The 19,013-nt window shown below is 39.7% G+C and overlaps 1 protein-coding gene across 4 annotated transcripts in view; it reads left to right on the top strand.

Moving 5' to 3' along the window:
- The window catches only part of COL9A1 (collagen type IX alpha 1 chain), a 66,171-nt gene extending 47,840 nt beyond the window's left edge, over positions 1–18,331 (top strand). For 2 of the 4 annotated variants that reach the window (XM_048296725.1, XM_048296726.1), the window contains 10 exons: positions 207–260; positions 1,022–1,093; positions 5,101–5,136; positions 5,239–5,283; positions 7,031–7,063; positions 9,705–9,851; positions 11,018–11,072; positions 13,485–13,673; positions 16,464–16,541; positions 17,740–18,331. In XM_048296725.1, the coding sequence (XP_048152682.1) occupies positions 207–260; positions 1,022–1,093; positions 5,101–5,136; positions 5,239–5,283; positions 7,031–7,063; positions 9,705–9,851; positions 11,018–11,072; positions 13,485–13,673; positions 16,464–16,541; positions 17,740–17,924 (894 nt within the window). In that variant the 3' untranslated portion in view covers positions 17,925–18,331. The other 2 variants (XR_007202189.1, XM_048296728.1) reach the window with 2 other exon arrangements.
- The last annotated feature ends 682 nt before the right edge of the window (positions 18,332–19,013 follow it).

Below are 19,013 nucleotides of genomic sequence, written 5' to 3'. Positions count from 1 at the left end.
CAATTGTTAACTAAAAATGTTTACTCAGAAAGTTTCACTGGTTTTAATGCATATGGTATTTTTGCACTATGGAAAAGAAGTTTCAATTAAACCCAACTGCTAAGTAGTGTAAATGACTTAATATTAAGGAAAAAAAATCATACTTTATTCCCAGATCACAGGATGTATTTCAGGAAATAATGTTGTCCTTCTATTTCTGCTTCCAGGGTAGCAGAGGGGAGACAGGTCCTGCAGGTCCTCCAGGTTTACCAGGGAAATTGGTAAGCAGTTTATTTCCATATTCCGTGCTCATGTTTACTTTCAAGGAGCTTTAGTATCATTTGGAACTACACTTACTCACTTATCCATGCAGGGAACTGAAAATAACATTTAAATGAGTGGTCGTTCAGTTTCTTTTTCAGTCCTCTGTGACTGTGCTAATATTAGAAAATGCTGTTTTAAATTACATGGAGATGTGTGTGACTTTTTCTTCTACTCAATAAACCCATAAATCCTATGATGTGCAAAGCTGAGTTGCACACTCCTGTGTGGGCTGCGTGTACCTGGGAGCAGGAGCAGTGAGAGACTGGCTTTCTGCTAACAGCTACATGAAACTAATGAATGGAGTACGTTATGAATGCCATCTTTTACCAGAGCTCCAGCAGTATTTACACAGTATCGGTCAGAAGCATAGCTGGGGAGGTCTTGGCTGAAAGAACCTACTGTTCCAGAGGAATGTGCAAATTGCAGAGTGCAAGATCTTGGGAAGTATTTTTAAGAGAACCAGACTGTCGTTGAGGGACTGGAGGGTAGAAAACCCTGTAAGTTATTTCTGTTGTGATTGTCAGCAATAAATTCATAATAAGATTCTGTTTAAAGTGCTGTAGTTTGGATCAGCCCTATTTGCATCAGATAATCCTCTTTTATCAAGTTAAGTCTGTTCTGGGAATAAGGTTCTGCCCCATCTGCTTCAGGGTATGACCCTTAGTTGTTCATTCTAAACCTGGTTGGCTAAGTTTACATCCATGATTTATTTTCACAGGGTCCCCAGGGTAATATTGGACTTCCTGGACTCCCTGGTCCTCCAGGCCTTCCTGGTGGTAAAGGTGACCGGGTAAGAAATGCACTCATACATGCAGACTGCAGTTTGATGTCAGGAGTAAACACAATAAGTTGAGCACTGTTTTCGGTTTTTCCGTGAATTAATGTCTGTTTTGTATGTAGATATTTTAACTGCTTGAAAGTGGTGCTCTATGTGCCCATTAACCACTTGTAGCTCATAAGGGTGGACAGGAAAAGTCTTGACAGTGTCACTTAAGGGACTGAAATAAGATTACTGGTGTAAACACTCTTTTGTTTTTTAAGTTTGAATCATTTGAAGACCTCAATCATACTGCAAATCATTGACACAGCCAGATCTGAAATGGTCAGTCTGGGTCTCTGGTCACTATACAGCTTTGTAACTTCCACCCTCATCTACAGTAGAAGTGATGCCTGTTACATGTCTTAGGACCTGCTATGGAAATGCACATGCTAATGCAGCTATTGTGACACCTATGCATACATGCAGAATTACAGGATAGAAGTACTTCCAGTATTTTGTTGACAGGGAAGGATTGGGCCCTGGGGGCCTCACATAACTGCAGAAGATACCTTGCTTTGCTCAATAAATGTCAGTGAAGACAGTACATAAAGCCAGAGATGTTTCTTGGCTATAGGAGGCTGCAAAGGATGGAATGCACTTGCCAAACTTCTGACATACTTGTTATAAAAATATTAAGTTCTCTACTGTGTTTCATCTCTCTTACTTGAGGCACTTCAGTATTAAATGAATTACACTTGTGGAGTGCCCCTTACATCCTGCTGACAAGCAGGGAACTGTTGGACTGTTAGTCAGGTATGGGTATATCTGATGTAGAATGTCTTAGCTGAACAGAGGAATCCTGCCCTTGGTATGCTCCCAGTGTACAATATAGGGTGTCTGGATAGGGCTTGCTGTTGTTTTTGGCAGCTTTTTAAAAAAAAAGCTATTCAGGTACTTAAAAGCAAGCTTTATGTCTTTGATGTTGCTGAGGTATTTTTTCATGTTTGTTTGGTTTTCTTTTAATGCTGAGATCAGGAACACATGTTTCTAGTCAAATGTAAGTATTGACATAAAGCAGTCTCTTTTTATTAGGTTGGTAATGATTCATACTTTAGACTCCTCAAGAGGGAGATTGAAGGTACTGAGGAAGCAAATGTGAAGGAAAATACCTAACGTGTTGCAGTGCTGACAACCTCCTTCCAAGGGTGCCTGATTTTCCTTATTTGTCATCTAAATGGTCTGTAGAATGAAAAGTAGAATGTAGATGCTGTAAATGGACCTAGAGAGAGTCAGGCTACATCCAGGAGGTTTCTGATTATCTAAGTGGCAGATGACAGTAACTTGTGCCTGGACCTTTTTTGAAAACCTGAGGTCAGTTTATTGCTCTGTGCAAATAACCTTAAAGTCCAAAGAGCTATGCTAGGAACTATGTCATCCTGTGATTGCTTTTTAGCTCTCCACTTGTATCCTTGATTTATATTATTTTTTCCAGTTGCATAGAGGTTGGAGTGAATTTTCTGGGGCAGCCTTAGCATGGCTGCAGCCTTGCCAGCAGCGCTGACCTGCAGTATGTCTTCCGAGTCACAAGCCTGGAGAGCATTGTGCCGCTCTATCCTTCCTCTTCCCTTCAGCTTTTGCAACTGCATCAGTCTTACAATGTATTGGTTTTGCACGGCCTGGTTTTGTCAGGTTGGAAATAGGTGTCTCTGTAGCCTGTTAACCCTAGTCTTTGGGACAACCCCTTCTAGGAGTAAGTTCTAGGCTGAAGTAACTTTTTTTCCATTTCTGGTTTCAAAACTTCATGATTTTGTACACAGGGATCCTATAAAGTTCTGTTGTGTAGCTATATCTGCATGATAAGAGTTGATGAAAATAGCAGCCAGAAGCCAGTAGAATTCATGAATTTGATATATCAGTAGTTATTCTTGATCCCAAAGCTGATAAATATTGTGTACTATCTGTTGGCATCTTGTCAACATGCAGGTGGTGACCACTTAAAGAATGAATCACCACCAAAGATACCAGCAGAAGTGTTTTTATTGAAGTAATATGTAAGAGTGAGAGGTGTCAAAATTCTATGGGTATAATAATGATTGAATGTTACAAGCATAACATAATGTGTTAATTGCAGGATCAGTGTTCCTGTTTCCAAGCCCACATGGACCAATCCTCACCACGTCACCCTGTCCCTGTGTGGGTTTTCAGGTTGGAAGAGGAGGTCACAGCCTAGGCCTCTGCCTCCTTTGGAGCCTGAACCAGACTGCCACTAGTCTGGGCAAGGAGCTGTGTGCGTCAGGCACACACCTGACATAGTCTAGCAGAGAGAGCAGGACAAAGCAATGTAAGAGCAATGGCTTACGTTTCAGTGAATCTTACGGGGTGGTTATGCCTACGCAACACGGATAATGCCCAAACCCCAGCATTCACCACTTAGAGTGTTTCTGATTCATGTAGTTTGGACTGGTTTCATACACTTGGGTTCTGTCTATTTTAGTAAGTTAAACAGCACCAAGGCAAGTGCCAGACCCTGGCACAGCAACACAATCCTTTATGCTGCTAAGTGGTTAAAGTAGCCCCTGGTACAGTTTTGGATGATGCTGACAGGCAGTTTTGCAAATAATTCTTGGGTATGATTTGAGAAGCATTTTTGCAAATAGATAGGCAGTAGGTGAAGAAAAGTGAGTATTTTCATAGTTTGACATCTTGCCTTAGTGCCTCCGTTGAAATTTTTGGAGTCAATGTGGATTCAGATAGTTTCAGTTACGATTTTTGTATTTGCTAATGCAAACACTGCAGGCCAAGGCTCACAAAAAGCAATCGATTCTTCTATGTCAGCCTTCTCTATTGGCAGTTTTATTGCTCTAAACAAGATTAAGGGGGCAGAAAGAATCCCCAAAACAATGTTAGGTTGGAAACCAATATCTTTTTTGTGTAACTGGGAAACCTTAACAAGGCACAATGTTGAGAACACTTCAAACAAAATAGTTTCAGTGTTGACAAAGTTGGAATGTTAAACAGTTCTGTGATTTATACTGCTTATCTTTGTGGATAATTTATTATTAGCTCTTCATCTTCAAGAACATGAGAACATGTCAGAATTCATTAATTTCATAAAACTCACACCAGTCTATGTGTCTGTATCTTATGTGAATTAAATGGATCTCTGAAATGAGAGAGAAACTGCTGCATGTCTGTCTGTTTTACAGAAAAAAATATCATGCACAGTTATAGTTCTTTTGGAATGCATATCTTTGAACATGTGCAGACTGCAAAGAATATTAAAAGGATGGTGTGACTGGTTTTCCAACAGAATACAAATACAAAAAGATTGTCCTAAATGATAAACTGTTCTACAAATTTAATAATTTTGATATAGAGAAAAATTACATCTGTTTGAAATGAATTAGGTCATTAATTTATTACTCCTTATTTCCTGCCCGTCCACACAGGTACGTTTTGTTAGAGGATTCTAAGATGAAACATAATCTAATTTCTTTTGAAAAAGGCATATTAACTCTAAGATACAAGCCTTTTGACACAGGTTTGCTAAAAGACATTGAGAATTGAACAGCACACAAGACAAGATTGAGACTGTACTTGTGAATGTCTCTCTGCTTATCCCTCATTAGCAGGGCTACTATAGCCTTCAGCAATATGGAATATATAATAGTGCTAGAAAAAGTGATACACTTACTGGATTTATTTACTTGTATCTTGTAACCAATTCTCAGAGCAGACCAGTAGCATCTGCAAAAGCATTTGTCATTTAAAGGGGACATTTTCTGTTTGACACTCAGAATCTGTACCGTCCAGTGTGGTGATGGATTATATGTTCCAAACTAGTACTTTCCTTCAGTCTGTCACATAAATTGCATGGTAAGACTTAAGTGCTTTCATTGTCATTCTTAAAAATTTGCAGCTTTAAAGGTCTCTTGCATGAATGTGAAATTTAGGATCAAAGAACATTTAATGTGCTTTAGAATCTAGAGTTTGAAATTCTGAAATATTTTTTTTTTTTGAAATCTTTAACCTTTTAGGGTTCGGTGGGTGAACCAGGACCTAAGGGTGAACAAGTAAGTCATGATAGAGATTATGGGACTTTAAAGTCACAGTACCAAATGCCACATAATGCTGACTAAATCTGAAGGCTGACAGTATGTCTTTCTTTGATGTAGGGTGCACCTGGAGCAGAAGGAGATGGAGGAGAAAAGGGTGACTTAGTAAGGCGCCTTTTTTTCTTTACCTGATATTATGTTGTTATTGTAAATTAAAACTATAAAATGTTGTTGGAATACTTCAAGTGTTATGTTTTCATCACTGAAATGCACATTTAAGTTTTGTAGCCACTGCAGAGCACAGCAGTTCTATTTGCCTAGTTACCCTATTCCTGCTGTTTGGAAAGCACTGAAATACATGTGTTCTGTTAGGGGTACAATATAGTACAGACTGCCTTGAAGGAAAGGGATGTGTCTGTGTTTGTGTATATATATATGTATGTATGTGTATATATATATATATATATACACACACTTATAGGTAGATACATATAGAGACTGTTTGTTTATAAATATATATATATATGCATACACAGACACAAATTCTTGGTGGTTGAGGCAGTGAGGATGAGCAATTAGTTTAACTCAAGTGAAACAGGAGAGTTAATAAATATCCTTAATGACTCGCACTTAAAGGAAATATTTTGTATTGACTTTCTCTTTGGAAATATGATTTGCAACTGGCTGTTAGGGAGAGGAAAAATGGGCTGGGAAGAGGCTGTGGCACTGTGATATTGCATATATATATGCTGCAGGAGTATGGCATGTTGTAAATTGACATGGGTAATGCCTGGGTCATGTGCCCTTGGGAAAAGAGGATGTTTTTCCCTGCCAAAAGAGAAACCCACTGGTCCAGTGTCTCCCATGAGGTTTCATCCAGCAAAGCCAGAACTGATCTTTCTAAAGAAAGTAAACTGCTCCCTATTCAAAGAATGGTAGCTGGGTCATATGTGGGAAGTGAGTGTTTTTATCCTACATGCTGCAATTCTGAAAGCCTTAGTGAGAAAAATGTCCAGTAACGGAGCATTACAGTCGCTCTACAGATTCCCAGGAAGCAATACTATGGGTTGTTTAAGTGTGCTGCCAGTCAGTCTGGTTTAAATGGATAACAGTTATTTCTATTTCAATTATGACCTATTCATTAACAGACAGGCCTTTGACTGGAAACTAGTTATTTCACCACGACATTTAAGAACTGGGAGAGGGCAGTTTACAGAAATCTCTCTAAGTTTCTTCAGTGTTTTCATACTAATCTATTTCACATCTGATTACAAGATTTTGAAAGTTTTTTTTTTCCAGTTGAGAGGAAAGCCTAAAAATTCCTGAATAGTGGGATTGCTATTCTCAGTCAGGTGATTGAGGGATTTTGGAATTGTTCAAGCCAGGAGAAAGATTGCTGGAAATAGGAATGTGATGGGATTTGGCTTCTTCACAGAGCTTTAGGTAGACACTTGTCTGGTTTCTGTTGCAGTTTTTCAGTATTAACACAGCACTGAAATCCATAGTTCTGTCACTTGTCGGAAACTAGAAAATCCTGGTTAAAAAAATGCATCCTCTAAAGTTTTCCAAGAAATCTGCTGCCTAAGATTGTCCTGGGGTGTAGCTGTGTTTGAGAGGTTAGAGTCATGTGTCTGATTCCAACGTAAGAAATACAAAAACAATTATAACAAACATGCTTTCTCATCTGCACCTTACAGAAAAGTTTTTGAGAAAGGAATTGTACAAAACCCACTCAAAATAAAGGTTTTATTTTCAAAGGAATTGTAATTAATTTGTGGTGCAATTTTGCATAAATCAACCAAATATATGAAATTTCTTTTTATAGTGAAAAAAAAATCATGTGAAATGTACTGCATTTTTAATGTCAGTGGTAATGGAGACTCTCTTCTAATACAGTTTGTCTTATTTTTAGGGTGACATGGGATTACCAGGAGCAAAGGGAGCTGTAAGTATAATGAATAGCATTTTTATGGAAATACAGAGATCTAGGAGATCATATAGATCATATAGATGGTTTTCTGATCTAAGGAAAGAAAAATGCAAATAACAGGCTAAGCTCTTTATCGCAGTTAAATTGAATGTGTTCTAACAGATTTTTTTCTGTTTAAATTTTGAATACAGTTAATATTAAAATGAATTAGCTTTGAAAAGGAATTAGTTTCCTGAATTGTAACTCCATAAAAGAGAAGCATCATTCAGCAGCAGTTTTCTGGCCAACTAAGTTTTTTTTTAAAGAAAATGAATGCACCCTTTGTACAGTAGGTGTTGGATAGAAAGGAGGCTCAGTGCAGTGGCTGCATGCCACTGTTAAAAAGCTGGCAGCAGGATTGTGATGTCTGTGAAACCAGAAGTATTTATGGCTCAGATTCCTTTATTTTATTTTTGTTTTTATTTTTATTTTATATTTATTTTCTTTTATATTTATTTTATTTTCTTTTGTATTTATTTATTTTATTTTTATGTTATTTTAATTTAATTTTTTTTTGTTTTGTTTTATTTTGTTTTATTTTGTTTTCATTTGCAAAATGATAACTTTGATGTGGAAGGAGCAGAATCTTGTATGTCACCTAAAAAAATAACTGGAGAGCTGAACTCCTTCTTTTATTTCAAGATCACTGAAGAGTTGGATTGTTACAGCATCTGACAGTATGGGCTGTGATACTAAAATACCAACAGTTCTGCCTATGGGGAACTGAGGCTGAGCATAACAAAAAAACCTGTGCTTGTGTTCTCTGTGTTCGGGGTAACTTCAGGGCTAAGCAAATGCAAGCTAAAGAGTGTTTACTGCTGATGAGGATCCTACATGAAGGACATGAGGAAGAGATAGAGTAGAAGAGAAATCCATAATTTTATCCACCTCGATTTTTAAAATCCTCTTCTATTGATGAGACCCTATAGGGCTTGCCATCCCAGTGAGTACCTTCACAGGAATGAGTAATCTGTCTGGGAACCTGATAACTCACCAGGCTGGGGAAGAAAAGAATGATGGCTTCCCGGTTGTGTAGTCCATAAAAGCAATTATTTTGTCTTCTTAATGTATCCATCGAAGCACGTTCTTTGGGTTTTCTTCTGGTAGGGAGAGCAATGGGCTGTCTGGGATGCAGCGCAGCTGGAGCCGAAATGGCTCCATCTTGTGGATTTAGCTGATACCACAGCTGAGTAATTTGTTCGTCAGCATCTCTTTCAGCGGGTGTGGCTTTTTTTTTCCCCCAGTAGATTTGGGAAGCCGTGAGTATGTAGGGTTTATTTCTTAGTACTACTGTTGATTAATAGGAGTAAATTAACTTGTATTGAAAGCAGCTGTGGTGGTTTGACCCTGACTGGACACCAGCTGTACACCAGAGCCACACTGTCACTCCCTTCCTCAGCTGGCCAGGGGAAAGAAAATGTAACAAAAAGCTCATGGGCCCAGATAAGGGCAGGGAGAGATCCCTCACCAGTTATGGTCACGGGCAAAACAGACTGGGGGAAACAAAGAGATTTATTACCTATCAGAGTCAGAGTAGGATAATGGGAAGTAAAACAATGGGGGAGCACCTCCTCTCACTCCTTCTGCACTGACCTCGGTGTCTGCAGAGCTGTTCCTTTCACATATTCTCACCCTGCTCTTCTCTGGATGCAATTTTTTCTGGGCAATAATTTTTCCTCCTTAAATATGTTGTCCCAGAGGCTTTACTAACCTCACTGATTGGCTTGGCATTGGCCAGCAGGTCTGTCTTGAAGCTGGCTGGTGTTGGATCTGCTGGACATGGGGGAAAGGTTTTGGCAGCCACCCCCGTAGACCCCCTGCTACGAGAACATTGCTACTCAAACCAAATACGATAATTCAGAGGTGCCTGCTGGCATAGGTCTCACTCTGCATGATATTTAATAACTCTTAGTAAATCTACTGGAGTAGAAGCTATAGCTTTGTTTACTCAGTGTACTTAAGTGAACATATTGACATAGTCACATCAATCCTTTCATTCCCCAGAGGTCAGGAATAGCTCTTTCTACCCCTTCCCTGAGTGTAATCATGGCACTGCATCTGTTCAGGCAGTTTGTCAATGTCAGTTTGTGTGAGGATGTTCCTTCTCCTCTGCCAGCAAACTCAAGCAGCGGCACTAGAACTAGCTCTGTCTCTGACAGAGTAAACAAAGCAAAAATGTGTGTTCCCAAACAGCCTGGGGCTACACAGTAGAAGCTCATACTGTGGTACTCTCTACAGAAGGACATGAAAGGCATTTGGAGCACGAAGGGAGGTGGAGTTTTCATACCTTAAGCAGCACTTAATGTCTAGAAATGTTCCATGTTGGCATTCACAAGGGCAGAGAGCCATCTTGAGCATGTCACTATTGATTCTGATTTACCTATTTTGACAGAATAGAGTAATTTTCCATTTCTCCCCTGTGAGTGAAGAATACTGACCTCTTACAAATCATGCAACTACTGACTCCAGTTGCTTATTTAAAAAACCCTGTTCAACAACTGCATTTCAGCACTCATTTCTTTGCACTTGTGAATAGTTCCCATCACCATTTTGGTATGTCAGAATGAGTCTATCATTAGTATAGCAGTCCATTGGAATTCCTCTCTTTCATTGTCAGATTGGTAATCCTGGAGACCCTGGTTCCCGTGGGCCTGAGGGAAGTCGGGGACTGCCGGGCATGGAAGGGCCACGAGGCTCACCTGGACCGCGAGGATTGCCAGGGGAACAGGGTGCCCCAGGCCTGCCTGGCAGCGAAGGGCCAGCTGTAAGTACTGTTTCCATGTAATTGGTATCTTTTGAACCTTTATCTCTCACTCACACTACTCCTTGTTTTCCATGTACACATGCCAAACTGAAGTGCCACAGTAGTCTGAAGTACAGTGTGCCTCTCATCAGACACATGTGTACACCAGAGCAATCTTGGGTTGTACACAGCTATGTCCTTGGGGCCCCAGCTTTCAATTCAGCTCTGTTTTCTTATGCCCACCCCACTTCTGTAGTGTGCATGAAACCAAACCCTGGTTGATACAAAGGAGCATCCCTCGCAGAGTTTGCTGGTTGACATCAGCTGGAATAGTTGCACTGGCAGGAGCTGGAACACCTTTTAGTGACTCATGGATTGGTTTTGATTGGGATACAGTTAAATTTCTTCATAGTGGCTTGTATGGGGTTATGTTTCGGATTTGTGACGAAAACAATCTTTATAGCAGAGTCATGGGAACAGGAAAAAGGGTAATGGCTTCAAAGTGAAATAGCATAGATTTAGATTAGATATTAGGAAGAAATTCTTCTCTGCAAGAATGGTGAGGTGCTAATAGGTCACCCAGGGAAGTTGTGGATGCTCTGTTCCTGGAAGGGTTCAAGGTCATGTTGAAGGGGGGTTGGAACTAGATGGTTTCAAAGGTCCCTTCCAACCCAAGCTATTCTGTGATGTTTCAGTTACTCATGAACACTGTTTGCATAGAATCAAAGCCTCTTCTGCTCCTTACACTGCCCCATCAGCGAGTAGGCTGGAGGTGCACAAAAAATTGGGAGGGGACACAGCCGGGAGAGGTGACCCTAACTGACCAAAGGGCTATCCCATACCTTATGGCATCATGCTCAGCAACGTAACCAGAGAAAACTTGTGGGAGTGGTGAGCAACTGCTTTCATTTATATCACTTGCATTATCATTGTCTTTTTTGCATTTTACTGTCTTCTTCTTCCCCTTCTTCCAACCCCTCCTTCTCCTTCTTCTTACTTTCCATTTGTTAAACTTTTTTTCCTTCTCCCATCCCACTGGTGCAGGCTGAGGGTGTGAGCAGCTGTGTGGTGTTTTGCCAGCTGGGGTTAAACTGTGACAACTGGCCAGCATTTTTTTGTACCAGGCACACTTATAAAATGTAAATGTGGCATCAACTGTTTTATTAAAACTCTTTTTTTAATCCTAGGGCAAAGAACCAAGTGATCACCACATTAAGCAGGTTTGCATGAGAGTCATGCAAGGTAAATGGGTTAAAAAGTATTTGATGTTTCTTGTGCATTTAAGTTGGGATCATCTGTTTCTGTGGAGGCAACCAAGATTTTCTGCATGCTTACCCAGAACAAATTGCATGGCCTCAGCAGGGAACCTGGTGGAAAATCTTTCCACATATGAATGTGAACACAGTTTGAAGAAGTCCCTTTTTTATATATATTTTGTAGCCTTATTGAACTACCTGTGGATTCCACATTACTGCAGTGATAAGCAGGCCGTAGACCAGAGTATACATACATGCATTTTTTATTCAAATCACTTGCTGTGTTTGCATACATAAAAGTACAAGCTTCACTGAAAGCTTTTTAGCCTTTTGTACTCACTATTAAATTGCAGCAAACAAACTGCAAAATGCATAAAAAGAAGAGGAATGCAGAGAGAGGCTTTCTGGAGATAACACACCTTAAAATTAAAGCAGTTGAGAGATACTGAAAACCCTAATTATATTTGCTGATTTCTTGACACACACACCGAAATCTGAAGCTTTTCCAATATGGTTGGGTGCACGGAATTTTCCGAGTTGAGAAATGTATGCTTCCCTGTAAACACAAAAGAAACTTTTCACTACTTGCTATTGAGTTGCCTTTTGGAATATTATGCCTCTGTGATGTTAAGAGTTTAAAGAATGAAATTGCTGCTCATGATTTAAAAATTTCCAGTAGTGTCACTGTTCTTGATACTGCTCAACAGGGTAAAAAGGCCTTTTAAAGTGGTCTCTTGAAAGACACTGATGCCTTAAGAGGCCACCTAGAAACAGAGACTATCAGGAGTAAGGGAATAAAGGTAGGCATTTATTTGAAAGGCCTTCAAAGGTACACCCTGGGGAGCCAGAAGCTATTGCCAAGATGGACCCCAAGATGGACAACAGGTCACGAGTTCTTCAGACTTTTATAGGTTTGGTTCATTTGCATATCAGGGTTAATTCTCCAATTAAAGCTTCAGTTAATGATGTAATTCCCCTCAGCTTGCCCCCCTTTCAGAGGCTTTTGGTTTATACTTTTTGGGCCTAGGACGGTCTGGGTGTCCTTGGAGAGCAGGCACGGAGAGGCTTTGTTATGTCTACCTAGCACGAGTGAGCAGAAGTTAACAGGCTACAAGAAACTTCAGAGTTACACACTGGGCAGTACAGGATTTGAAAAATATGAAAGTTAAAACCTAAGGCATCAACACAGTAATATTGAGAAGGATTATAGTGAAATCAGATTTGGTGCTTGAATTTATTCCTAACTATCAGAATTAACAGTGAAGACATTGGTATGGGGAAAATCTAGACTGTCTTCATTGCACCCCTCTTGAAAACTCCTATAATTGTCCATGCTGGTCTACTAAAAAGAGAGAAAAACATAGGAATATAAATCAATCCAAGTGGCTCCTTGGAACCTTGTTGTCTTAAAGACAACTGTAAGTGAAGTTCAGCTCCTCAGGCTTTCCCTGCAGAGAGCTATTCCTTGTAGATCTCCTGACTATAATTCATATTTCAATTCAGATCCTAACCCCCTGCACCCCATCCCACATCATCTTAGTATTTCTCAGCTGTCGACACAAAATAACTAGTCTTTCAAAGTCCTGCAGACTTTAAAGCAGATGTCATATGGAGTTGTGTGTGGCTGTATCCAGTGAAAGTTATTTCCAAAGCATGCTTGGAAGATGTATTTGAAGTCTAGAACAGAAACATTATGGAAAGAGAGGACTGCTTTTATGCTGCTGGAGCAGTGGCCTGCAAGGGGGAGGAGCAAAAGGGAATATCCAGCATAGATTGTCCTGAGGAATGGCAAGCTGATCCTGTGCCTGATTAAGAGCAAAGGTTCTGCTGAATTACCTTAAGAAAAGATCAACATAAAATGTTCAATTATTTATCAAACCGGAACTCATAAGCACAGGTTTGAGGGTTCTTTCCTTTGAAAAGAAGACTGGCACTTAACAGGCAGTGTACATAACTAACCTCATACTTTTCCCTTCTTGCAAAAATGGATCTTGACAGGATTAACATGTAGTAAAGAAGAGAGCTATTTACTCATGAAATCACTGCCTCTTAAAAGAGTAAGTTTCTTACTAATGGTTGAAATTTAAATGACATAGAAAATTATAAAGGCATTTCCAAATAAACTATATACATTTGAATAATTTCAACCTATGAACATTAAATTTATTTTGCAGAAAAAAATGCATTTTTTTCTGCAGTGTACCTATGCAGCTTGCCACTGAATGTTCTAAGATAATACCTTATATGTAATAAACTTTGTAAATAGCAATGTACAAAAGGAAGGTGCTGTAGCGTAATCAGTAAGTCAGTTCCTGTAGCAAAGAGCATACATTCTTCTTCAGTGATCTCTTCATTCATGTTCACTTACTCCTTAACTCTGTCCTTCTGCTCATTGCAGAACAATTAGCTCAGCTGGCAGCCAGCCTTAGGAGGCCAGAATTTGGTGCTCCAGGTCTTCCTGGCCGACCAGGGCCACCAGGTGCTCCAGGACCTGCTGGTGAAAATGGTTTCCCAGGACAGCTTGGCCCCCGTGGCCTGCCTGGCCTTAAAGGTCCCCCTGGTGAGATTGGTCGTAAAGGTCCTAAAGGTAAGAAATTCTCCAACTGGCTTTCACTTGGTGACTGTTTAAGTTTTGGTTTTTTGGTTTTGTTTGTTTGTTGTTGTTGTTCCCACCCCCCTTCCTTGGTTTACAGCTTGTGGATGTAGACTGTACACATGTGAAGTCCAAAAAAGTCCCGAGTTAGGAATGTAAACTGCTTGCTGTAACTCTTGTGTCAGTTACCACAGTGATTAAAGGGCACATTGGCCTGGCTTTAGCAACACTTTTTTAGAAATCTGGTTTTTAGCCCACAAAACCTCAAAGTCCATGAGAATGAGAATCAATATTAGGACTCTGACTCAGCTGCTTACTTCTAGTTCAGGGCAGATGCCTGTCCTTTCTCATATTGTAGAAGTCATTTGATGACAAAAAGAACATGTGGCTCTAGCAGCGATTCTCTTTCCTCCATTCAGCCTGGTTGTTGACCTCACTTCTGCAAGACTTGTGGCCCCAAGAGCTGATGTAAGCAGTCAGATTCCTTCACTAAAATCTAGTCTACTTTTCTAGCACACCCAGTTTATCACATTAAAAGGGACTGATAATAATCTGCCTTTTATTTGCATATAATATTTGAGCCATTTAACATCATTCCACCAGGTACCAGAGTCTATTGATTCTTTGGAAAGGAAAAATCCCTAATAAAATTGACTTACATTTTACACAAAATCTTTGATCTAAGTTAATCTCTTCTGTTCATGACTGAGAGGTTCTATTCTCCTCCAGAGGATTACAGGGTAGAATTTTCTGCAAAGTCTTACGACAACTATGTATGTATTTGTTTCTATTCAGCAGTGATTTTGATTTGTTTTCTCAAAAGAAGGTCTTACTTAAAATTGTCTTTCTGCACAAAGCTGGTCTGTTGCTGGAGTAGAGTGTTTACTTTTGATTCATTTGAAAGTAAAATTTGGTAAACCTTTGAGAGAACAGATAGAATACACAAAAACCAAAACTTAACAGCATCATTGCTGGAGCTTTGTTACTGTTTAAATTCAATGTAATGTCATCTGCAGAAGAAACAAAAACCAGAAATACGAAGGTGATTTATGGGGTATGCAAAATTTGATTCAACACACAGCAGGGTACACTGTGTTAATATTAAAAGAAAAAAATAAACAGAGCATTAACCCCCCCCAAAAATAAGCAAGATACTTAGTTTGGTGTCATAAGTGTCATCAAATTCCGAGTTACCTTACAGTAAATCTTGAAATACCATTACAGATACAACGGAAGTGGTGAATGCTCTCATGCAAGAGCTATCAGGCTGGTACGTGGCAGTCAACCTGAAAAATCTCAGTGCTTCACTCTGAGTCCCTGGTACTTACCAGAGTTCCACAGAAGTCACAGGGATCAACTGATTTTCACCACCCATTTGGAGAGTTGTCTGAGATTGGAGTGAGGGGAAAAGGGTACTTGGACATGTTTAAAAAGGGAACAGGAAGAAGATGCTGTGAATGGTTTAAAAAAGTTCATAATGGATAGGAGACAGAAACACAGCAAAGTGTAACCATGAGGCACAGCAGAAGATACAAAGGTACAGTGATTTTAGCAGCAGCAACAATGACAGAATCAAGAAGATGTGCCTCAAGGAAGGAGATTTAGTTACATTAATGAGCAGTCTGGGATAGTGAAGGACTATTTCTGTTCAGAAACAGTAATAAAAAGTGGGAGACCTTTAGGGTAAGCAGGAGTAAACACTATTCTGCAGTGTTAGGTAGTTGGAAAAAACAGAAGTACACATGGGTAACCTGAACTAGGGCTTGCAGTAGCTGTATTTATGAAGACAGGCTGGATCTCCATGTTGACTAGGTAGTTCAGAGCATGGAGATGAGTACCCTGTGTGCATCTTTTATTAAAACCTGGACTTTTGTACTGTCTCTTGTGTTCCCTTGCACAGCTTCCTTGTTTTCTGCTGTGCCATTTCTAGGCAAGACAGAAACCCAGCAGTCTATTCTAACTTTCCTCACCATAGTCCAAGACAGTATAGAAGCATAAAATAAAGCTAACTCAAATATTATTAGGCATAAATTTGTGACTTTTTACTTGCATGAAAAGAAAAAAAGGTAAAAAAACCCCCAAACAACATAAGGTATTCACAATTAGGAATATACACAGTGTTATGATATAGGAACAGTGAACAGAATTTGAACTTTACAACCCAAGCAAGAAAAAAACCTTCCTCTTACTAAGGTAATTCAGGTTTGGAGCAAGACATGGGCTTGATGAAACACTGGGTATCCACCAAAGGAAAGCCTCCACGATATTATTATATGAGAAAAAATTTATTTTGTGAAGGTAAAACAATGTCTTATGTGAATATCAACAGAATACTGTCATCTGTGCAGCCACCTTTTTTCTCCTCTGCACTGGTTGTCTTGAGGAACAGTAGTCAAGAATTTTTACTTCTTAGCTGAGCTTGTATCGTTTTGCAGAAGTCATCTAATACAGACTAACCTCGGTCTGTATCCCAAGTACCCTGAAGTCCTGGGACTTTGGTTTAGTCTTGTTATATAGGCTGTGATATATTTCATGTGGTGCTTACTGTCCAGCGCTAGGTGTCCCTCCAGCCTGTCCGCTTCTGAGTATGACTCAAATGGGTGAAAAAACCCAATCAAATCCCAAACATTTTACAAGGATATTTGTCAGGACATCATTGAAAGATGCTAAGAATATATACAGCCAGCTTAATTCTCTCTTATTAACTGTTCACTTCTGAAAGCGAGTTTCCTGAAAATGATACTCCAGGCAGACTGTAACTAACGTTTCATGAATTTGCTTTAGGTGAACCAGGAGAAAGAGGAGAGAGAGGATTGCCAGGCAGAGGACTGAAAGGTTATCCTGGACCAAGAGGTCTTCCAGGTAAATATAAGAGGGTGAGGATAAAGAAGAAATGTAGTAAAAATTTACTCAGAACTGATACTTCAAGCTGCCTTGAAAAGATAAAAGGAGTACATTAAGCAATAAACTCCCAAATTACAGTGCTTCATGATTTTTACTTCTGGTGATTCAGTCAGAAATCAGAATTGAAAACTAAAAAGCAAAAAGCTACCACCTCATATACCTCAGTGTAAAAAGATTAGGAAAAATGTAAAGCAAGCATTAAAAAAAGGGGGCAGTTACACAAACATGAATAAAATTTGTCTCTTTTAATATGTATTTTATATGTATTATATACACATATAATTATATATAAAAAAATAAACAAGAAAAGGCCATAACCTCCAGATTATCTTACTGGCAGGCACACCAGTCTTCAAAATCTCCACTTATAATTTCGGATATTGTTTTATTTCGGTGGTGATTAATTGCAGTGCTATATAACATGGCTCCAGGGGAGATTCGTCCTGATGGATGAAGCACAGCTGGCCTCTAGTGGCCAGGGAATGAACATAAACATGTTATTTCCATCAGTATTTCTACAGCACATTTCTGTGTTTATATAGCAAGAGAAACTAGTCAAATTTGTTCTCTTTGTGAAAAAGGAAAAGTTTAATATTTACTGATCCAGATGATGTCTCTGTAACTCAGAGGTGCTTTCTGTAGAAATCTGTCACTGGAAGAGACTTCCCTGAAATCACTGGTTATCCTTTCTTTGTTGAAGATTTAGAAGTAACAAACTATTTTAGTGCTCAGCAGTTCCATTCTATACATCTATTTCCCCAACCATCTGAGTAGAAAATAAAAATAAATTCTTTGTATGTCTTTTTACAGAGAGCTAATGAAACCCTGTGGTAGCAAGTAGCATCTTCCCTGCCCTAGGTACTGGCAGCAGGGTTGGCTGAGTCAAGCACCCTGCAGAGCTTTACACAGCAGCAGACCTGCACCAGTGCAACTGGAGGGCACTGGCACTTAAATTTCGCTGCTGTAGCTGTATAATCGCAGATTGGGTTTCTGGTAGAGGAAAATTGTCCCTGTAAGTCAGCACCCTTCCTGGGAATACCCTAAGAGCAGTGAAAAACCATCTTCATACAGCTTTTAAGGACAGGATGTTCAGTAAAGCTAATTATGCCAAGCAAGTCGTATGCAGCCAATGTTTAGACCTGCATCCACTCTACAGGTGAACCAGGCAAAGCCAGCTACGGCAGGGAAGGCCGTGACGGTGACCGAGGTCCCCCTGGGGTGGCCGGGCAGCCTGGGGTTCCTGGTCCCCCCGGCCCTCCTGGCCCTCCCGGGTACTGCGAGCCAGCGTCCTGCAGGATGCAGGCGGGACAGAGAGCAGGAAAGAACATGAAAGGGCCCTGAGTGGGCAGCGCAAGTGCCACTGTGTGCTGGCTGGCAGCAATTTACATCCTGCACAGACAGCTGAGGACAAAATAACGAGTGAAGGAGAAATGTGGGCATGGACAAACCTTTCAACCAAGGTTTCAGTAAGGTATTTTTACCTTACTGAAAATTGTAAATTCTTCCAAAAGGAGTACTTAGCAACACAAACTGGAACAATGGTGCTTACAGAAATACACAGGTGATGCCTTCTGGCTCCTTCTCCTTTTGGGGGGAATAAATGGTGCTTGTCTATTTTTATTTTTGGTTTTGTTTAATAAAGAGTTTCTGTGATTTTTCCTCCTCCCCTACTTAATTCCTATGTATGATGTACAGTGAAATAACATGTCTTCAGCCATCAAATAAAGAAGGATAGTTTATTTACTGCAGCTGTAGCTATTCTTTCATACTTATAAAATAAATTCTAGCACATACCCTTCATGCACAGTCACTCCATTGTTCATGTGTCTTGTACAGAATATGCAAAACCTCCTTCAGCTCTTCAATTCAATCACAGAAACCCTGGTGGGAGGTTCTTATGAAAACCTGCCACCCCTGGCACCACCTGTGCTGCCAGTATCTGTACAGGTGCAATCATGGGGTTGCCATGACAAACCCATGTGGAATAACCTCTTCATTTTCGACTCTAGTTTGTGTTGCATTTGTAATTCCATATGAAGCCCATTTCAGGTCACCTCATTGTATGTGACATTAAAATAAATGGCTAGTAGTCACTGTCAAGGAAAATTTAAGTCCTAGAAGTATGTACTTTTCCTATAAAAGACTACAAAACCCAAAATAAATAAATAATTTTTTTTAATGTATGGCTGCATTCAGTATTGATAGCCAGAAAAGCCAGAAGGCAGCCATTAGATGGCCCAAGCTGCCTTTTTTTTAGATACTTGGTTTTTAGAGGAAAATGTGCAATGTGGATATTCTGTTCCTCTCAGTATAAATTAAACTATTTGTGGTTTGACTTTACTTCTCTGAAGTTTATTCTCTCTCCAAGATAACAATGAAACTATCCTGTGATGTTTCCTTTCTTTTCATTATTGGCCATCCAAATTTTCC

The sequence above is a fragment of the Corvus hawaiiensis genome, chromosome 3, assembly GCF_020740725.1.
Source record: "Corvus hawaiiensis isolate bCorHaw1 chromosome 3, bCorHaw1.pri.cur, whole genome shotgun sequence".
NCBI lineage: Eukaryota > Metazoa > Chordata > Aves > Passeriformes > Corvidae > Corvus > Corvus hawaiiensis.
The sequence above is the reverse complement of the archived record's forward strand: the minus strand, read 5'-3'. Positions and strand labels throughout refer to the sequence as shown.